This window comes from Podarcis tiliguerta (assembly GCF_965153285.1).
Source record: "Podarcis tiliguerta genome assembly, chromosome: Z".
Taxonomy (NCBI): domain Eukaryota; kingdom Metazoa; phylum Chordata; class Lepidosauria; order Squamata; family Lacertidae; genus Podarcis; species Podarcis tiliguerta.
In genome coordinates this window covers 44950048-44969661 of record NC_139553.1, presented here as the reverse complement: position 1 = coordinate 44969661, position 19614 = coordinate 44950048, and the positions used below count along the sequence as shown (strand labels likewise).

Below are 19614 nucleotides of genomic sequence, written 5' to 3'. Positions count from 1 at the left end.
GGCGGCAGAGCGCAGGGCGTGAGTGAGCAGCATGGTGGCTGGCGATTGAGGGAGGCAGACATGTGGGGAGAGAGGCAAGGCAAGGCAAGGCAGGGCCTTGAGCGGGAAATCCTGACCTGCCTCTCTCCCTCCCGCCTGCTCTGCTTAAAGGCACCGTGGAGCAAGGTCTCCAAAGCGCTTTGAGTCTCCTGAATGGCTTTGCAGTGAGTTCTGCAATGGCTGGGCGGATTTATGACCCTGGAGGGCTGGATTCGGCCCGCGTCCCATAGTTTGAGGACCCCTGACTTAAGACAACAAACTTCACCAAGCTCAATCAGAACATACCAAAGTTTATTGATTATTTCAAAACAAAACAAAAAAAGGTTTGTTTTCATAAGGGAAAAAAAAGGAGCGAGTTGCATTCATAAAAGTTAACATTCACATTCCATTGTCATTATATAAAGCAACATGAACGTATAAAATTGCAGTTGAAGTGATAAAAATTAAGAATGCAGTCCTGCTGGGTTTTCGCAAGAAGCTGAAAAATGCATCTTAAAATCTGTATATATAATTTTACACCCTCCCCCCCCCAACCCCGTATTTACAAAAACAAATGAACAAATGTATTTTCCAGAAGTTCTGCTTCAGATTTAAGTCAGGCAAGTTTCAAGATATTGACACAAGTCTCTTTGGACTGGTGTGGCACAGGTGCAAAGCTGAATTAAATTTTTTGTTTGCTTATTCCGTCTCACTGGCCATATGCAAATTTTCAGCAACAATTATATTGCCTTGGGAAGAGGGAGAGAAGCCTCCAGCCACACTTAGTTGCTGGAAAATACAGAATGAAGTGCAGAGAAGGTTAGCATTCATTAAGGCCCGGTCTATGCAGAGAGCAGATCACCTGGGAAAACTGCAGCAGAACTATACCATGTTAGAATGAGTTCCCCATGAAAAGGAGCACATCAGGGAGCTGTTTAGGCCATTTCTCTCTAAAATCCAGTTTTCCATGTGAAGCAAGTCTGACCACCATCCCACTGGAGGACACAATGGACGGGGATTCAATTGGGAGATCCCCCATCTCCTATCTAAAGTGGCACAGTCCATTTTTTAAGCACCCACCCCCATCTTTTCTGTGTTGTAGGCCAGACCAAACCCATCACTTTACAAATGGGATTTCAAAGAAGCCATCTTTCCTCTTTTCTTCCTCCAAGCCTCTGCATAAATCTCAATGAACTGCTAGGTTTACGTTACTTTCGGGTGGACTGGGCTGAAATGAAACTGTCTCTGCGGTGGCTTGGTATATCCAAAAGCAACAAAATGCAGAAACCATACTTTGGTAAACTTACCAAATTAATGTTACTTGGGGGTAGGGAAGGTGGATGGATGGGTGATAAGCTTGAGGCTTCTCCTCACTCACTTTGAAAAAGCACCCCCCCCCCAAAAAAAAACCCAACAACAAAACCACAATAAAACCACCACACTCCTCGAACTAAAATAAATGGGGGAGTGCAGAGTGAAACCTCATCACAACCACTAGGCAAAAGGCTGCCTGCAGGGAGCCTGCCATCCCCCAGGTGTTATGGACCACACCTCCCATAATCCCTTCTCACTAGTCATGTGGGCTGGGGCTGATGGCAGCTATGGTCCAGTAACATCTGGAGGACTTCAAGGTTCTCCTTCCCTGATACAGAGAACATTAGAGCTGAACATTTCAGCACTAGCACTGGAGAAGTCACAAAAGCACTGATTGAAATATGCATATAAACATCCCTCCCAAATGGTTTGGCACCCAGGCTGCCATTCAAGTTGCCTTTGGGACCTATCTGGACACTGCAGGTGAGACATGGGTCAAATTAAGATCTGTTATTCCAAGAGTGGCAAGAACCACACCACTGGTTTCTTTCCCGAGAGATGTGGGTCATTGCCAGCCTCCCCACTAACATCTAGCAATTCTCCAATATGTCCTTTGTAGGCACAGCGGAAGTGAGAAGTTCTGATTTACTGGCCCCGTTTTTTAAAAAAAGAGGTGGCAATGGGGAAAGAATGAGCAAAGGAAGACTGAACCTTGATTAAATGCTGGGGAGTTTTAGGAGCAGCCCCAGTCACCACACGCCACATCATCACAGGCTCAGATCTGCTACAAAAACGTTTTAACTGGACCATACATATGCCCTACTATGTGGAATTGCTTGCTGCTGGTGAATATCCTTTGCCTTGCATAGAAGCAATGTGTGAGCCGAAGCTTACACTCTTTTAACTTGAATCGTAAATTCCAAACCAGTTTTCTATAGGGCCTCTTCCACCGTTGCAGGAAGTGCTGAGGTTGTGGACAACACTCATGGTAGAGGGAGGGGGAACCCGTGGTGCTCTGTGTCCACTGCATGTGCCCAAATGAGCCGCATCAGACACTACATGGCGGCAAACGCATGCACCCACCAGACACGTGCAGCTGAAGGCATGCTTGGCGTTGCACATGCAAAATAGCGCCAGGTGTCCACATTGAAAGGATTCTGCAGTCTTTGAAACCTATTGTTGGAATTGGCCATTAAGATGTGCCACACTTCGGAGGAGATTGAAGGTGATGTGTCCCCTGCCTCCCTTCACAGAACAGAAGGGATAACAGTACAGGCTGTTTAGGTTTTGCATCCCACACTCTTTCAAAAAAGGGGGGGCTGATGTCTCATGGGTTGGACCTGCCACCCGCTCAACAGAATACGGAAGAGGAGGACAAGGTTAGCACAGCAAAGAACCCATGGCTTGCATCCTTCGACGATGCTCGGGACACTGACTTGAGCTTGTGAAGCAGTCATACATTCTAGGCAATGTGGCAACCTGCATCCAAAAGGCAGGTGCGCAAGCCCATCACAGCAGAAGTCAAAGCAGGTCAGAAAACGCAGGTCCCACATTTTCACACAGCCAAAGGACACCAATCTAGAGTTTGGGTGGGTGGGGGGAATAGGGCCATGTTCACTTTGGCTGTGAGATACCTGTTTGGCGGGAGAAGAGAGACCCTGGACAAGGGACACATTTCAAAAAGGTGGGAATTAACCTCAGGTTTTGAGATGGACATAGATCTCTGGGAGAATGGGTGCTTCAGTTGTTTTGTTTTTCAGGTATTCCTGATTGGATAGGAGAAAAAAATGGGTATTTTCTCTAAATGTCCACATTGTCCCTTTAAAAGGGTATGGCACAACTTTCTCATTAGAGGACCTGGGGTGGCGATGGGGGAAATTAAGATTCCGTCAACAAACATCGTTTATGGCTTAGCAACAGAATGGTTACCTACCAAAAATTCCTAGTGCTATTTTGGGGAAACTGTAACATACCACTTGTGCTATATCTTTGGTTGGAAGGGTGGGGGGGGGACAGAGCCATGCACAGCCCTTCCTCTTCCTTGGACAAGGGTGAAGATGGCTGAACAGAGGACAGATCATCCATCGCAGCGGGCAAAAACCTCACACAATTTTTGTCATCAAAACAGCAAAGTTCCTTTCTCAAAACTTGCATTAGGAAGGGGGAGGAACAGATGAAAAGGATGGCACCCGCCTTTACGTTGAAATCACAATGCAAACCAAAGGTCCTCTTTAAAAAAAAAGAAGCCAAAAAGCCTAACCAAAATATAGAACCATTTGTATTTTTCTTCTTTTTCTTTTTCTGGTGGGCCTGATTTGCTTCCAAGCATTCATTTTTGACTCTGAGAGTGCTGTTCGTTTAGAACTGTGTGCTGGGGTTAAAATCTTTGCATCTGAAGTATCCTGAGATGGCAACGTTCTGCAAAATTAGTCACGGAGCTCCCTGGCTTTCCTTCAGCGGTGTAGCTGTTCCCCCGCGGTTTGTAGGACAACAGCATCGGCAGCTCCAAGGGGTTAGGCTGTAAAAAAAGAGGGAAAAAAGGGGGGGGGGGACAGAGAGCAGGGGTTGGGAAGAAAGAGAGAGAAATTCAGCTTACGTTGTTGTTGTCAACATGGACCAGGAAGGGAAAGAAACAGAGATAGCAGTGTGGCACCATGTCAGAAATCAAGGTTTAGAATTTGCAAGGAGTTAAAGAGTTACATGATTTGCGAATGGGTTGGGGAGGGAAAATGCCAAACCAAATTCGTAATTAAGCAGATAAGCGCTATGATTAGAATTCTGGGAGCTGTAGTTTGTTAAGGGTGATCCCCCCCACTCCCAGAGCTACACATCCCCGTGTGTTTTATCAGGGCACTCTGCAAATTGCAGCCCTGTGAGGGGAAACAGGGGTCTCCCAGGAAACCTCTACTCCCTCAGTGAACTACAGTTCCCAGTTCTTTGGGGAAAGCCATTGCTCTTTAAAGTGGCATCCTAGTACTTTAGACGTACGCTGGGGGTGCGGCTAGTGGGGTTAGCAGATAATCATGTGCATTCAAACGGGTTAATTGTGCAACTCCGTTTAGGGAAGGACCTCTGTACAGTGCTAAAACACTCTTCGCATGCTCCTTTGCTTTGCTGTGATTATCACAGGACTTTTCGTGCCTCTGTGAGCAGCCACATCCCCTTCATGAGATATGGGGATGGGATTCTTTCATTTGCCAAGCTGAGGGGCAAGGTGAGGAGGGAACGCCTGAGGCTGCCAGAAAATAAAAAGCTTGGGTGCCACCTAGCGTTGAAGGGAAGGTTTGCTCTCTTGTTTTCTTCCAAGTATGAAATCTCACCTCACCTTTCAGCTAACCACGGCAGCTTTCCACACTGCCCACTTAACAAAGCTGCCTAGATATAAATGCAAGCTTTAGAGTTCTATCTACAGTTCTTCATGTGCCTCCTCTTTGAGAGGTCCGGAGGGTGGCAACACGAGAACGGGGCCTTCTCTGTAATGGCTCCCCTTCTGTGGAATGCTCTCCCCAGGGAAGTTTGCCTGGTGCTTTCATTATACACCTTTAGGCCCCAGGCAAAAACATTCCTTTTTAACCAGGACTTTTGGTTGACATCCTAGGCCCATTTAAAATGTGGGGTTTTTTTTATGGGGGGGGTGTTATTGGGTTGTTGTTGTTGTTTTTATTTTGATTATGCATTTTGTGTTTTTATATTTTGATTTTATTCTGTGAAGATGCCCTGAGACCTGCTGGTATAAAGCAGTACTGTATATGAATTCAATTAATTAAAAATGAAGACAGTTTATTTTAAGGAAGATGTCACTGTGCAAATCTGCCTCACTGGTTTCCTTTGTGTTTATTTGTTTTAAGAGGCCATGGCGGAGCTATTTAACTTTTATGAGACTGATTCTTATCTGCTCTCTGATCAACAAATGATGGTATGCCATTTTATTGCTCAGTGCAAGTCACCCAAGTTACATTGTAGAATAACAGGGTGTCCTCCATGTATTTTGTGGTTTTATATCTTTATTTTGCTCTGTGAACTGCCCTGAGACCCTAGGTATGAGGCAGTATATTAATTCAAACAACAACAACACTCTAGAGGTGGGGAACACTGGGCCCTGCCATTGCTGCTGAACAGCTCCTATCTTCCTTGGCCACTGGCCATGCTTGCTTGGGCTGATGGGAGTTATAAAGTTCAGCAACATCTGGAAGGCCAAAGTACCCCCCACGCCTTCCCATAAACTAATAGCAAACCCATGTTCCCAGGTACCAATTCTTACTTGGCCGAAACAGCACCATCCACACACAAGGAGATGCTCCCAGTTGGCCTGCAATGACTGATCTCTGGTATTGGCCTCTCTCTTTCCCCACACTTTATATTTAACTGATGGGACAGACGAGAATTTCAGAAATTGTAACAGGAATGGAGCATCCTTGGGACTCTCCTCAGTCACTGTCGCTTATTTCTGACTTTGCACCTTCCTCAGGTGTTTCTGCCTGGCTGGAATGTGTCCTGAACTCCCATAATACCTCCCTGCTTGCCTGGATGGATAGAGAAGGTTGGGTGTAGAAACTAGAGTACGGCACAAAAGGTGGCTTCATGTTCATTGCTCCACTCCCTTGTAGGGATGGTGGCCTAAGGCAAGCACAACCAGGTGAGGTTCACTAGGCCAATGTATTGGGTTGTGGCCAATGTAGAGTATACTTGTTCTGCTGTTGGATGTCATTTGGCAGAAGGGAATACATAAGCAGGGGGCTGGCAACTTTGCTGAACCATTTCCCACCAATGCAACGTTTGTGTTGGATTCCTCTGTTGTACAACATTAAAACTCACCTGTCTGCAAATGCAATAATCCTTGCATTAACGAACAGAATGAAGTCTATTATTTATTATTGTTCTTAATTATCTATGGACATTCTTATAGTTGTGTTTAGCTTTTCTTGATTTGTTTTCCATTTGGAAGGCAGATTCTAGCATTTTATAATAAATACATTTGAAAACAAACAAACAAACAAGCAAACAATGACTTGGTGCTTCATGTCCCCATATTATGTAACAGAGGAAAAACTTGAAAACAGAGATGACTATTATGGACATGAAATGGACCATATGCATCTACAGGGCGATATTTTAAATGGAAGTAGAAAGGTGATTGGTTTGGCATTCTTCCCTCTTCGTTACATGTGGCAATTAACACACTTTTGAGAATCAAAAACATTTAGGAAGGAGTTGCGTACAGTGTGTGAAGAATACACAACAGACACAGAATCCACAGACAGATGGACTCATGTTATTCTATATCAACAGGCAATCAAAGCCAGGTGATGTCAAAATACAGAGATTTTGCAAGTCTTATTCAGATAGGAGCAGCATGCAGCTAGCAGTTAAATACCATCAAATCATTTAAACACCTCACAAGTGCAATGCCAGAATACTTGGGGAGTCAATGGAAGCCAGTTGTTCTTTCCTTCCAATTGAAATTTTCACTTCTAGAGTCACCAAGAAACCAACATGGATTCATTGATGCTTAAAACTGAGCACAATTCTCCAAAAACCTCTTGGGCCCCACTGAAATCCACAGAGGCACTCAAGTCTCTGTGGTTTTTGGAGGACTGTACCAACTGCAGGTTTGATTAACTCCAAAAGAAGCTTATGCTAGGGCTGGGGCAATTACTTCTTTGGGGAATGAGCTGGGATTCACCTCTCCTTCTGTGAAACTTGTAATGGCTATGGGGCTCCAAATGGGTTCTGACAATCTGCTCCACCTTAGCTTAGTGGTACAGGATTTGCCTTGTGTGCAGAAGGGCCCGAGTTCAATCCCCATCATCTCTAGGTGGGGCTGAGAGAGAACCCAATCCTGGAGAGCCACTGCCTGTCAGTGTAAACACTACTGAGTTAGATGGACCAATGGTCCGACTCAATATAAGCTAGATACCTGTGTTCCTTGCAAGCCCAGAAATATCAGACTCTGCATCTGTTGAGACACACAAGGCTCTACACACCACTATGCACACTGGCACATTAAGTGCACTTAATGTAACAGAAAAAGCAATAGAAGTGGTGTCTGCCATAAAACATGTGTGAGTGAACCCAACTGGAATAGCCACACATCTCCCAATCCCAAAGGTCTCCAAGGCTTGGGTGAAAAAGGAGTTAGGTAAAGGTAAAGGGACCCCTGACCATTAGGTCCAGTCGTGGCCGACTCTGGGGTTGCGGCACTCATCTCACTTTACTGGCCGAGGGAGCCGGCATACAGCTTTCAGGTCATGTGGCCAGCATGGCTAAGCCGCTTCTGGCGAACCAGAGCAGCGCACAGAAACGCCGTTTACCTTCCCGCCAGAGCGGTACCTATTTATCTACTTGCACTTTGACGTGCTTTTGAACTGCTAGGTTGGCAGGAGCAGGGACCGAGCAATGGGAGCTCACCCCGTCATGGGGATTCGAACCGCTGACCTTCTGATCAGCAAGTCCGAGCCTCTGTGGTTTAACCCACAGTGCCACCCGCGAGTGAACCCAACTGGAATAGAAGCCACACATCCCCCAATCCCAAAGGTCTCCAAGGCTTGGGTGAAAAAGGAGCTAACTTTCCTCAAAAAGCAGCTTTCCTGTATAACCAGCTGCTGAATAACTATCACCATACCAAGGTTCTTTCTAAAAGGATTATCATACAATGGCCATCGATATCCTAAACACAGTAACTACAATCTTGTGGCTCAGGATGTTGACATAGTCAAGACAGAATGAACGAAGGCAAAATGAGTTGGGCTTACTCACATTTTTAAGGGGGGGGGGGAGAAAAAAAAGGACAAACAGAAGGACCTTCTGCATAAAAAACAGATCCCACTTCCACTGGCTGTAGCTCATCTGCTGATTACACAAAAAACTGGAAGGGTTTGGATAATTTGCAGTTGCCTGCTTGGACAATGGCTCTCATGGAAAAGTTGACTAAATGCTAAAAAGGCACTGAACGGACAGCAAATGGAAAATGATTCTGCAGAAATACGCCGTGCCTTTACAGCAGGGGTAAGCAACCTAAGGCCCATGGGCCACAAGCAGCCCATGGGGGTTGTTTAATTGGCCCACAAGCGGCCCCTGAACCCAGCCACCTGCTTGGCGAGTTTCCACACACTGCACTAAACCGGCGCAGAGCAGGGACTCGCTTCCATGGCACCAGAAATCGTGTCTGCGCAGACGACGGAAATCACGAGCGCACGCGATCTGGCCCATGGAGGGATCTCCACTGGAGTGAACCGGCCCAGGCGAGGTAAACCTTGCCAACCCCTGCTTTATAGCATGCATATCAGAAATGGACACAGGCGTGCAATCTTCGGGAATTATGGCAGGGTATATTAGGCTAACTTCTGCACCTTGTTCTCATGAGAGATGAGGATTTTTCCCTCCCCCTTTTACTGTATGGGGGCTTCTCATGTTGGAAAAATCAAATGAAAGCATTTACATAGTAAAATAATAACAACAATTGCATGCAAATTCTGTCCATCCCTTCATCTGTGTACTTCAGTTTTGACAACAAAGGTTTCAGGGAACTGGGGATGTCTCGTGGTTTTTATGGCCAGGGTTGGGGGTATTTGGCAACTCCCCTGGCTTTCATGGCTCCAGGAAAGAGAGAAGTAGCCACAGGTTGAGGGACCTGTGGAAAAGGGCAACAAAGACCCGGAAGTGTGCAGAAGTCGATAAAACAAACCAGGCTCCTCTGACTTCTGGGCCTTTTTGCAGAAAAAAGATCCATGCATCTCCAAACACCTTCTAAACCTCAATCAAGATGGCCACAAAGCTTTTACTGAACGAAAAGCTTTCAATGCTCTGGCCTGTGCTAGATATCGTATCTTGCTTTTAATAAAAACATCTCCACTAAAAAAGAAGAAGAAAACCCAAAACTCCCAAATGGCACCCGAAACCCGTATGGCAGGCATTGTACCTGTCGATGTTTGGCAAGGAGAGTTGCCAGCCCCAGTGGCTGAGATTACAAGAATCACATTTTAATTGATTTCAGGGATCGCTTGGTTAATCCATGCCTTCCCAGGCCCTAATTCTTGAGAACAGGATACCTGTCACAATACATTAGATTCGTCTGAGAAGGTTCTTAAAAGGAGAGGTCTGACTGACGGTCTGGTCGGCACTGAACTGGCTGCAATCCTAGGGCGCACTCTTTTCTGCAAAGGGTGAGGCAAACAGAGTATAAAGCACGTGAAAATGCAACAGATGATCTGGGCAAAGCGAGGTTAACAAGGCAACGCAACTGAGCTCCGGAAGCTAAAATGGAAACGAAAAATGTTAAAAGGAAAGGGTGGTGGGGCGGGGGGGGGGGGGAGAGAGAGAGACAGCACACAACTTACTGTGAGAAAAGCGGACCAGTTTGTGAAGAAGAAGCAAATCTCCTTCCCAGATATCAACTGAGAAGCATGTGGTTCGTTTTCACAACTCCACTCAATGCAGCAGAGAAAGAAAGCCTCACCCTATTGGCTTTCTGCTCCATTCAGAGTGTGGGGGGAATACAGCTTACATGCCTTCAACGACTACCTGCAATCCCCCACCTGAGATGCCTCACTGATTCTGAGTTCCATCTTCTGCAGGACCTGCCTAGTAAATTAACCAGGATTCTCTGTGTACTAGTCTCACGGGGCCCTTCATGGGTAGGAGGGAATGGCAGGGTGCAACACTGGTCCCCATTATCACCTAGAGGTACGAAGCCTCTGGACTGGCCAGGCCTCCTAAAATGTATAGGTCACCAGCCACCTATAGAATCGTGGAGTTGGAAGGGACCCTGACAGCCATCTAGTTCAACCCCCTACAATCCATACCAGACCCTGCTTAGCTTTGCAAATGTGCTGGAAGTTATATTGCTGCAGTCTTGCGGCTGTCCGTTCCACCTCAACAAAAAGGTTCATGTCTATATACTGCACTTTGTTCCCGTCTTAAGTGTATTTCAAAAAGGTGTCTAAGCAACATTAACGCAAGCACTAGCCTAAGCTTAGGGAAAAAGCTGTTCCACTATACAGGGGCCACCACAGAAAAGGCCCTCCCTCTAGCAACCACTGGCTATATTCTCATAGGCTTCGGCATGACAAGGCAGGCCCCACCAAGTAATTGTAATGGTGGAGAGCTTTTTTTTTTTTGCCCAGGGGGCCAGGTATTCATCTTCCGCACCCTGGCGGGGTAACTTTGTCAGGTGGGTGGGACACCCAACTGTCAAAGGGGTGGGGGAGATGTTGCTCAAGCAGGTTTGAACTCCCTGTGTGTTGCCTGATGGGCAGGGAGCTCAGCCCTGGTTTGTGCAGGGCTTGGCTGAGCCAGCCAGTTCCCAGCAGGCATTCACTAGCTCACCTGAAATGAAAACTCCCTGCATTAGCAGACATGCAGGAAGTTTTCTCCTGCTTTATGAAGCTGCGTCTTTACCAGCCCAACATCTGACACAAGGGTGGTTTAGGGGGAATCTGCCTCACAGGCCAAATGGGGAGGCCTGGTGACCCAAGTCTAGCCCATGGGCTGAAGGCCCCCCCACACCTGATGAACAGCAATGATACCTGAAGTGGTGCAAAAACAAATTAAGACATTATAGGTCAGTACCAACACCTGGCCCAGTAGCTTATCTACAATCCGTGTTAATTCCTTTAAGAGTGATAGGCTGCCCCAGTAAGTAGCTTAGCGGCTGAATTTTCCATTATCTTGCCGCTTCCTGACCAGCCTTTAACAAAACTGAGTAATAATAACAACAACAACAATAATTTTATTATTTATACCCCACCCATTTGGGTGGCTACCAGCAGAACACTAAAAACAGAATAAAACTTCAAACATTAAAAACTTCCCTAAACAGGGCTGCCTTCAGATGTCTTCTGAAAGTCAGGATAGTTGCTTATTTCCTAGAGACCTGATGGGAGGGTGTTCCACAGGGCGGGTGTCACTACCGAGAAGGCCTCCTGCCTGGTTTCCTGTATGGAACTATGTTATGGAGTGGCATTTTAATAGCATATATACATTTATTTTTGCTAGGATTTTGAATACTGCGCAATCCTGCCCTGCAATCATCAGATGAAGGGCAGTCTAATAGCACTAAAGTAAATGGGGTTTTAGGGGTGGGGTTGTACCTCTTGTGGGGGAGCATGTCATGCTGCTTCCCAGGTAGTTCATCCCCACTCTGCTCAATTTTACCCTTGGACTGCCATCTGTCCAGACTTTAATTTGCTCTGAACTCCTTTTAAGATGTATTTTAACTAACTGATTGCCTGTTTTTATGTTCTTTGTATACTGTCTTAGTTACATGATGTTAGCCGCCCTGAGCCCGGCTCTGGCTGGGGTGGGCAGGGTACAAATAATAATGTATTATTATTAGGGGTTCCTAGAAGTTGTCAGCACGTGACAGTGTCCACACCCTGAGAACCAGCCAGCAAAACCAGGTGAGGGCAGCTGATGGGTTCCGAACCCTCAGTGAGATAGGGACTAACTCATCAATCTGGGAAGGAAAACTCTTGATCCTAAACCTCTGCTGCCTTGTGGGATAACTCTGGGAGAAGAAAAGGCTAAGGAGTAAACCCTACACTAATCCAGAGTGGAGGCCCTAAGATGGTTGGATGGCACCTTGTACACCTCCTTCTGGCAACTTCTGCAGCCAAGCTGGTGCCAAAAGTCTTGCTCTGCTTTTTCCTGGACCACATCAGGGAGGCTGAGGGAGGTGGGGCTTGTTGCTTGGGCAGCCCAGGGCCTCCATGTACACTGCCCAGAGGTCACTCTGGTGATGCTAGTGCAGCAGAAACAACATGGGAGGCAGCAGTTATGAGTTACTGGCAGACGCTGTACTTCTTCAGTGGTTTGATTTCACCCCCCCCCCCCCGGAGGTGCGCCCCACTGTCTGTCAAGACAGATCCATGCCAACAACAAACTAATGCAATTTTTTTTAAAAAAGTGTTCCCCCACCTTCAGTCTGAAATGGTACCTTTCCATTATCTTCCGCCCTGGAGCTCCACCACTGCATCCCATTGAAAGGACTGCCTGGCAGCTGACCTGGGTGAGCTGACTCCACCAAAGAGGGAGTGTGGAGGCAGGGAGAAGGAGAAAACACTGGACAGGCAGGGGTATTTGTGGTATTTGCTTTAGTTTTTGTATTTCCTCCAAGGAGCTCAAGGTGACGCACTTTGCTCTGTTATCTCCATGCTATCCTCAACCCACCAACCCTGCAATGTAAAATCGTAGAAATGTGGAGTTGGAAGGGACCTTGAGGTATCATCTAGTCCAACTTCATGCAATGCAGGAATATGCAGCTGGCACACACAGGGATCGAACCTGCAAACTTGACACTGTCACTACTATTGTCAGCAACTACTAGGCTGACAGGTGGTGACTTTATGTGTAAAGTGCCTTGAGTCCCGTTGGGGTGGAAATAAATTGATAATGATGATGAAGTTGATGATACTGGTTACTGGCCCAAGGTCATCCAGTGAGCTTCCTGGCAGGAGTGGGGATTTGAATGCAAGTCTAATACCCTAACCATTACACCACCACTGGCTCTTCCATGGATGGTTCAACCACACAAGCTGCTCAACGCTGGCAGCTGCAATCTCCAAGCAGTCAGCTTCAGAGCCTTGTCAGGCACAAAGACAGCTGGGCTATTGGGGAGGGGGAAGATTGGGATGCCTTTGGAGAAGGGGAGATATGGAGGAAGCAATGCACAGTGAAAAGCAGAAATGCAAGGAGATGCATCTTCAAAAAGAAAAGGCAAGGCACACACACACATATTATCAAGGAGGTTATATGCGTAGAGAGAAAGGAAAGCAGCTAAGTGGCTCAAGGGCTTCCAATTATTAGAGAAGAAAGATCACCTTATTCATTCAGAGAAGCTGTGATTGCTGGAAGTTTGAGAGAGCACGAAGATAGTAGACGTTCCCGAGGACGGAAGGCGCCTCGTTACCTGGTTCAGAAGGGCACAAAAGAAAAAAGGAGGAGATTTCAAAGAGGAAGGGAGGTAGGTGGGGGCAGAAAGGAATGCGGGGACAGGCGGGGGGGGGGAGCAAGAGAGAGAGAAATTACAAATGAACTTTCCACTCAAATACCTCCTCAACATGGGGGAAGGCGCTGTTAATAAAAACCAGGGAGAACAGAATATGTTGAGATAGAGAAGCACTGAAGAGTTAGAGACAAGAGAACAGCAGTTTTTAGACAGGAAGACTTGGGGAACAAAAGCACAGCGACTGAAGCTGATTTGTTCTGAAATAGGCCAGAGGGAGGAGGGGAGGCTTTTAAAAAATCAGTTTATCCAGAGCAGGCAAAAAAAGGGGAGGGCAGGGAACATTTATCTGTATTGCATTTTTAAAAATTGTGTATGTAATCTTTTACACTCAGGAATCAGCCCTGCTGGCTCCAGCAGAACGCCCATCTCGTTTCCAGGCATCTTGTTTCCAAAGGTGACCAGCCGAATACTTTTGGATTGTTTCCGTTTCCTGAATGGGGGTGGAGGGCTAATACAATTATTGGTGGTGGTGTGTGTGTGTGTGTGTGTGTGTGTGTGTGTGTCTATGTGTGATATATAGATAGCTATATATAGATATAGATAGCTATATAGATATATATGCGTGCACCTGAATATGGGCACTTTCTTGGGGCTGCATTTAACTCTTGGTGCCATTGGCCAGAGCATGGTCTGAAGGTACATGGCATCATCGCCTCGTCTGATGGATCTGGGACATGTCAGTGTCGGGGTGAGTGATCACTAGGGAACCACATATCCTCTACCTTGGTTGGGTTCCACAACAGACAAGTAGGTGGAATGTAAACATGACCAAAAATATTATTATTTTTCAAAATAAAATAAAGGACCTCTCCACCTCCAAGATTTTGTCTAACCCTTAAGAGTTTCAGTGTAAAAAGAAATGCAGGATAGCTAGCAAACTTTGCCATAAGGTAACCTATTACCATCCAGATGTTGGACTCTATCTCCCATCAACCACAGCCATGGTGGTCAGTGATGGGAACTACAGCCTAGCAACACCTAGAATAGCGTTTCTCACACTTGGGGCCCCCAACTGTTGTTGGACTACAACTGCTATCATCCCTGACTGCTGGTCCCGCTAGCTAGAGATGATGGGATTTGTAGTCCAAAAACAGCTGGAGACCCAAGTTTGAGAAGTACTGGCCTAGAGGGTGCCACTTTGGCTACGCCTCTCATATGGAAGGTGCTGCCACAAAGGAAGGAACATTCTTTTGTCTACCGTCAAGTTGATTTCATTGGGTGACCCTGTCTCTTTTCTGGGGGCAGGAGAAGGTGTATCAAACTTCACTTGCTCTCAATTCTTCTCCCAATTTTTATAAAACTCTGCCATGTTCCTAGAACATGGGGAGAGGAAGCTGGTACGCTGAGGTGTTACTGAATTCAACTGCTGTCAGACGCAGTCAACATGGCCAGCCGGTCAAGGATGATGAGAGCTACCATAGCTCACCAACATCTGAAGGGCCACAGATTTTGTATCTTTGCTTTAGCCTTTCAAGAGGGAAAATGCTCTACCACCTCTGTTCCCACTCACTGGGGTTGCATGTTCACACACCTTTGTGTTTGCTTTTTTTAGATTGGCCAACCGAAGCAGTTGAATACGTCACACAATACTATACTGCGATACCAGTTGTCTCTTTTTTTCCTGATAAATCTTTCACAATAAAACCTTCTCATTTGTCAGAATCGATAGTTTCTCTGGGCAGATTGCATCAAAATTCGAGGATCAAAGGACAAAATCCTTTTCTCATTTTACAGCTTGAATAAAACAGCCACATATAATATTTATTCAATCTGTAAAATGAGAAAGGGATTTTGTCCTTTGAACTGAAAAACCTCCTTTCTCCTTCCATAAGTGCCTCAGACTCCATACAGGGTTATATACAGCTGCATATAATTTTAGGAAGTCTGCTTCTGGAGGCACCATCACTGAATTTTGTTCCAATGAACAATCATCTCATTAAGTTCACAGGAAATCTTGGTTTGCAGAAGTTGGCTGTGCACAGCACTGATTGGCTGGAACTTGGAACATTGTGAACACCCCCTTTCTTCCCAGAGCAGCTTTGCAAGTCTTCTCCCCACTCAACTGTGCTCTGTATAAAAAATAAATTGAAGGAACTGACTGTAATAAAAAGAACTAGAACACAGCTTTTAAGAGGGAAGTGAACTGTCTGTCTCTCTTGGACTCCACACCAAGGGAGAACACAAGCACACAACACAGCCAGTTGTGCTATTTGTTCATCCCAGTTTAACGTTGGGAACCCTAACTTGGTCCTGGGGGCACCACGGATCCTTCTTGGTGTCTGCCAATACCCGCTATCCCACCCACCCACTCCTCTCTCCCTCTCTTTTCAAAGAGTATTTTCATTTTGGGGAAAGGGCGTTTGGTTGGGCTTAGGGATGAATACGCCAATTGCAGTTTCTCTGAGTTTCACATACTCCCAGTCATATTTTCAGTTCTCCTCACTTGTCTTGGTGAAAATTCATCAATATTGCAGTGTCACTTGCAATATTGCAACCCTGATATACAAATGCTTGCAATACACACATTTTGCAAAGCAATTGCCCTTAATATACAGCATTTCACACGCACAATTTACATTATGCATTTTTTAAATACATTACTTGACTGGGTAACTGCATTGCAAAATGCAGAGAACTGCAAATTTCAAAGGATGACGGAGTTTTGGTTATTCTTTCAGAAAGTGCAAAATAGGTAGGTACGCATTTAAACCCAAACTGAGCTGAACTTCTTCCCCATCCCTAGTTGGGGTTGTGCTGAACCAAAGGTGATCCACTCCAGAAGCTTTGCTAATGCCATCTTGGTAGTCAAGATAACCCCACAATTAACTGGTAGTTGCTGCAGCAAGGAGCTCATATATGTTTATATTCACTTGCTTTGATATACGCTAATTGGCTGACTTTGATGTTATCCTTATCTGTGGGCTTCGGGTGCTGGGCTCTGAGCCTAGAAACAGGAACTCTCTGTAAGATTTGGGTGCTTGCCATCTATGTCCTCTTCTAGTCAGGTGAAGTGATGGGATGTCCTGGCCAAAGTGACATATGCTACTTTGTGCATAAAGAAACATATGCACGTTTGCTTGGGCACGGACAAGCCATCTCCTTGCTGCGGTGACAGTTCCATGTCTGTAAAGGCTGGCAGGCTGATTTGCTGTTAATCTACACCTTTCTTTTAATAAAGCACTAGAACTGATCTCTCTGGCATTTTTGGCATCCATCCTGGATACCCCTGCACCCAACCACTCCCACAACCCCTCCTTTGGGCTGGTGGATCAAGACAGGGTGATGCCTGGCTTTTTGTTTGTGTGTGTTTCAGTGTTTTGCCTTTTTCATGAAGGGGGAAGGTCTGAGGTTTTCTTTTGTGAACTGGATACATTGTGATGCCCACAACGGATTGCAGTCGTACCTTGGTTCTTGAATGGAATCTGTTCTGGAAGTTTGAAAACCAAGGCACAACTTCCGATTGGCTGCAAGAGCTTCCTGCACCCAATTGGAAGCTGCATAAGACATTCGGCTTCCAAAACAGTTTGCAAACTGGAACACTCACTTCTGAGTTTACGGCGTTTGGAAGCCAAAACGTTTGAATCGCAGGGCATTTGAGAACCAAGATATGACTGTATTATTATATCCATCCCTTTGGGGGGAAAGTATTTAATCTGACCTCCAAAATCACTAAACAATCTATTCCTCCCAATTCAGCCAGGGCTGGTGGGAGTCAGGAATATGTGGAGGGTCACAGGTCCCCACCCCGGCTCTACAGGGTGCAGGGATGTTGCTGTGCAACAAGTCTGCAGTCCTATTTGGCCATTAACCCTTACAGGGTTTGCAACTGCCTGCTCATCAACCCCACCAATACTGGTGCAGTGCTCTTGCCTGGTCCTGCCTCCTTCCATGGGCTGGATGGTGTGGTTTGAAGCAGGGAGCAGCAGTGCCGGAGCGTGCCACTGGAGAACAGCCAAGAAGGACACAATGCCCTGTGTCCCCCACAAAAAACCCTGTGCCTGGAGAGGCAACTCTATGTGGAAAGGTTGCCCACATGACTTGGAACCCTGATGCAATTTCCCCACCTTTTAAACCCTTTAGGAAACTGTCAGGGGACCTGCCTACTGTTTGCCCCTAAACGTGCTGTTAATGTAACTTGAAAGAGGGAAATGTTGGCCCTCCCACCATCTGCCAGTCAGGAAACACAGCAGGATTAGTGGATTCAATGTGTCAAGGGCAATAACAACAACAAAAACTTACTGTGGAGTGTTCAAAGCACTTCACATCACACCAATGTTTGTACCAATCACCCCAAAAACATACGGGTGGGGAGCTGAGCCGAAGGCTGTCCTGTGAAATTGCAGTCTCAACTGGAAACCTCTGCTCCGTTTTAGCCACTGCCCTCTGCTGGCAAAGCTACCTTGTATAGTACTCCTTCGACTGACAGGTACCCATCAAAAGCGTCTACAGCCTCCTCAATTTATTTTGGGGTGCTTTAATAATAATGCTATTGTGCCTTTTTTATACTTTAGCAAAGACAACTCTTTGACATGTTAATTGTGTATAAAGTTTACTGTAAAACCGCATGAAAGTACAATCTAACATAATGCACACGGCAACATTTTTCAACACGCTGTATAAAAAAAACAACGGAAAATATTTCTGAAGGCATCACTTAGAACTCACCACATCCTTGTTAAAACAATGCCAACTCCAGCATTTTTTTAAAAAGACAAATAAGAAAAGGGAGACCTGCAATTCACGAAATGGTTTATGGGCTAGAACCATATGAAACAAATATTATATGGGAGTTCTGATGCAGATGTAATACTGCTGGTCTCTCATCTAAGAAATCAGCTACCTGTTCCCTGCCCAGCTGCAATCCCAGTTTACCATCTGCACTGGCACTTACAGTGCTTAGCATTATCCAGGATCCCCTCCCAAGCTGGTTGACCAGCATTAATCCAGGTTTAAGGCTAGAAAGGCAGGGAGGGGCTACTTATGCTCAAGGGGGAAGTACGGAGCTTATGAGCTCACAGATCACACACTTCCTCACCCATGGCTAGGATTTCCAGGGAGGTGCATTTGCAGCAGGCGACTGTTGCCAAGGCCTCACTGACACAAAGGATGATTCAGCTGGCAGGCCCAATCTGTCATGGATGGTGGCTGCTGGGGGTGAGTGGGTCAAAGTCGCAGCTTCTGAGCAGCAGACTCTTAGCAGTGTTTTTGAAAAACTGAGAACTAAGTACTATTCAACTAGCCCAAGTGAGGGACTTAAGACGGCTGGGGTTTAGTGCTTGTTAAGCATCACAGAGGAAAACCAAGCTCCCTTCCTGCTGGTCCCAACAGGTATGCTATGGGATTTATGCTTCCAGCACAAATGGCTCCTTGCAGTATCAGATTCACACAGGTACGCAATTCAGCCCTCATCAGACATAAAGGGACATAAAGAAATTGGACATCTCCCTCAACTCATAAAAAACAAAAACAAAACACCACCTTCCACAACCGCTGAAAGAGATGCAGGAAGCCCTAAGCAAAGGTCCAGCTGAAAACCTCAAAATATGGAGTCTGGGTCTGATTTGGAGTTTGGGGGGAAAGTTCTTTCTGGAAACCCCTGCTTGCGTTCTCGCTCGTCTTGGTCCAGCCTCTATGAGTTCAGGTCTGGACAGGCTAGATGGATGAAGCTGTTGTCTGCTATGCACTGCCAGCTGCCCTTCCATATCCCAGAGATATCCTCTTTGCTGATCTCGCCAAAGAGCCATTGGTTGTCTATGAGGCACTGCTAGATAATCTGGGCAGAGCTTTCCAAATGTTCCAAACAGCCTGCCTGCCAAAGAGATCGCTTAGAAGAGGGGGATCCACTCTTCGGGTTCAGAAGTGTCAGGCTTCTTCCGTTCGCTCCTTACCTGGTGGCGTTTTCTCTTCATGCTTCTAAAGAGTTGGAAAAGGATCTCAGGGAGAAGGGCAAGTAAGATCAGGCAAAATATTGCCAACCAGACTGAGACAGAAGTCAGCAGCTGGGCAAAGACATGATACATTCTTTGTTGCTTCAAGAAAGGCCTGGCCGGAACAACAAAGAAGGAGGGAGAAAGAAAGGCACACATTAGATTTATTTAACAAAACAAAACAAAACAAAAAACCACCCCTCAACCGAACAGGCTTGCCTCATCCTTTTATTTATCCCAAAGCATCAAGATTTATGATATATAAATCAACTATATAGTGGTACCTCAGGTTAAGTACTTAATTCGTTCTGGAGGTCTGTTCTTAACCTGAAACTGCTCTTAGCCTGAAGC

General features: G+C 46.0%; 1 protein-coding gene across 14 annotated transcripts in view; it reads right to left on the bottom strand.

Moving 5' to 3' along the window:
• Positions 1 to 309: 309 nt before the first annotated feature.
• The window catches only part of ATP11C (ATPase phospholipid transporting 11C (ATP11C blood group)), a 98855-nt gene continuing 79550 nt past the window's right edge, over positions 310 to 19614 (bottom strand). For 4 of the 14 annotated variants that reach the window (XM_083422418.1, XM_083422421.1, XM_083422413.1 and 1 more), the window contains exons 28-29: positions 19225 to 19378; positions 310 to 3850 (exon numbers count right to left, since the gene is read on the bottom strand). In XM_083422418.1, the coding sequence (XP_083278544.1) occupies positions 3710 to 3850; positions 19225 to 19378 (295 nt within the window). In that variant the 3' untranslated portion in view covers positions 310 to 3709. Of the gene's footprint in view, positions 3851 to 9380; positions 9586 to 13148; positions 13238 to 17871; positions 19379 to 19614 lie in introns of those variants that run through there. The other 10 variants (XM_083422422.1, XM_083422415.1, XM_083422419.1 and 7 more) reach the window with 5 other exon arrangements.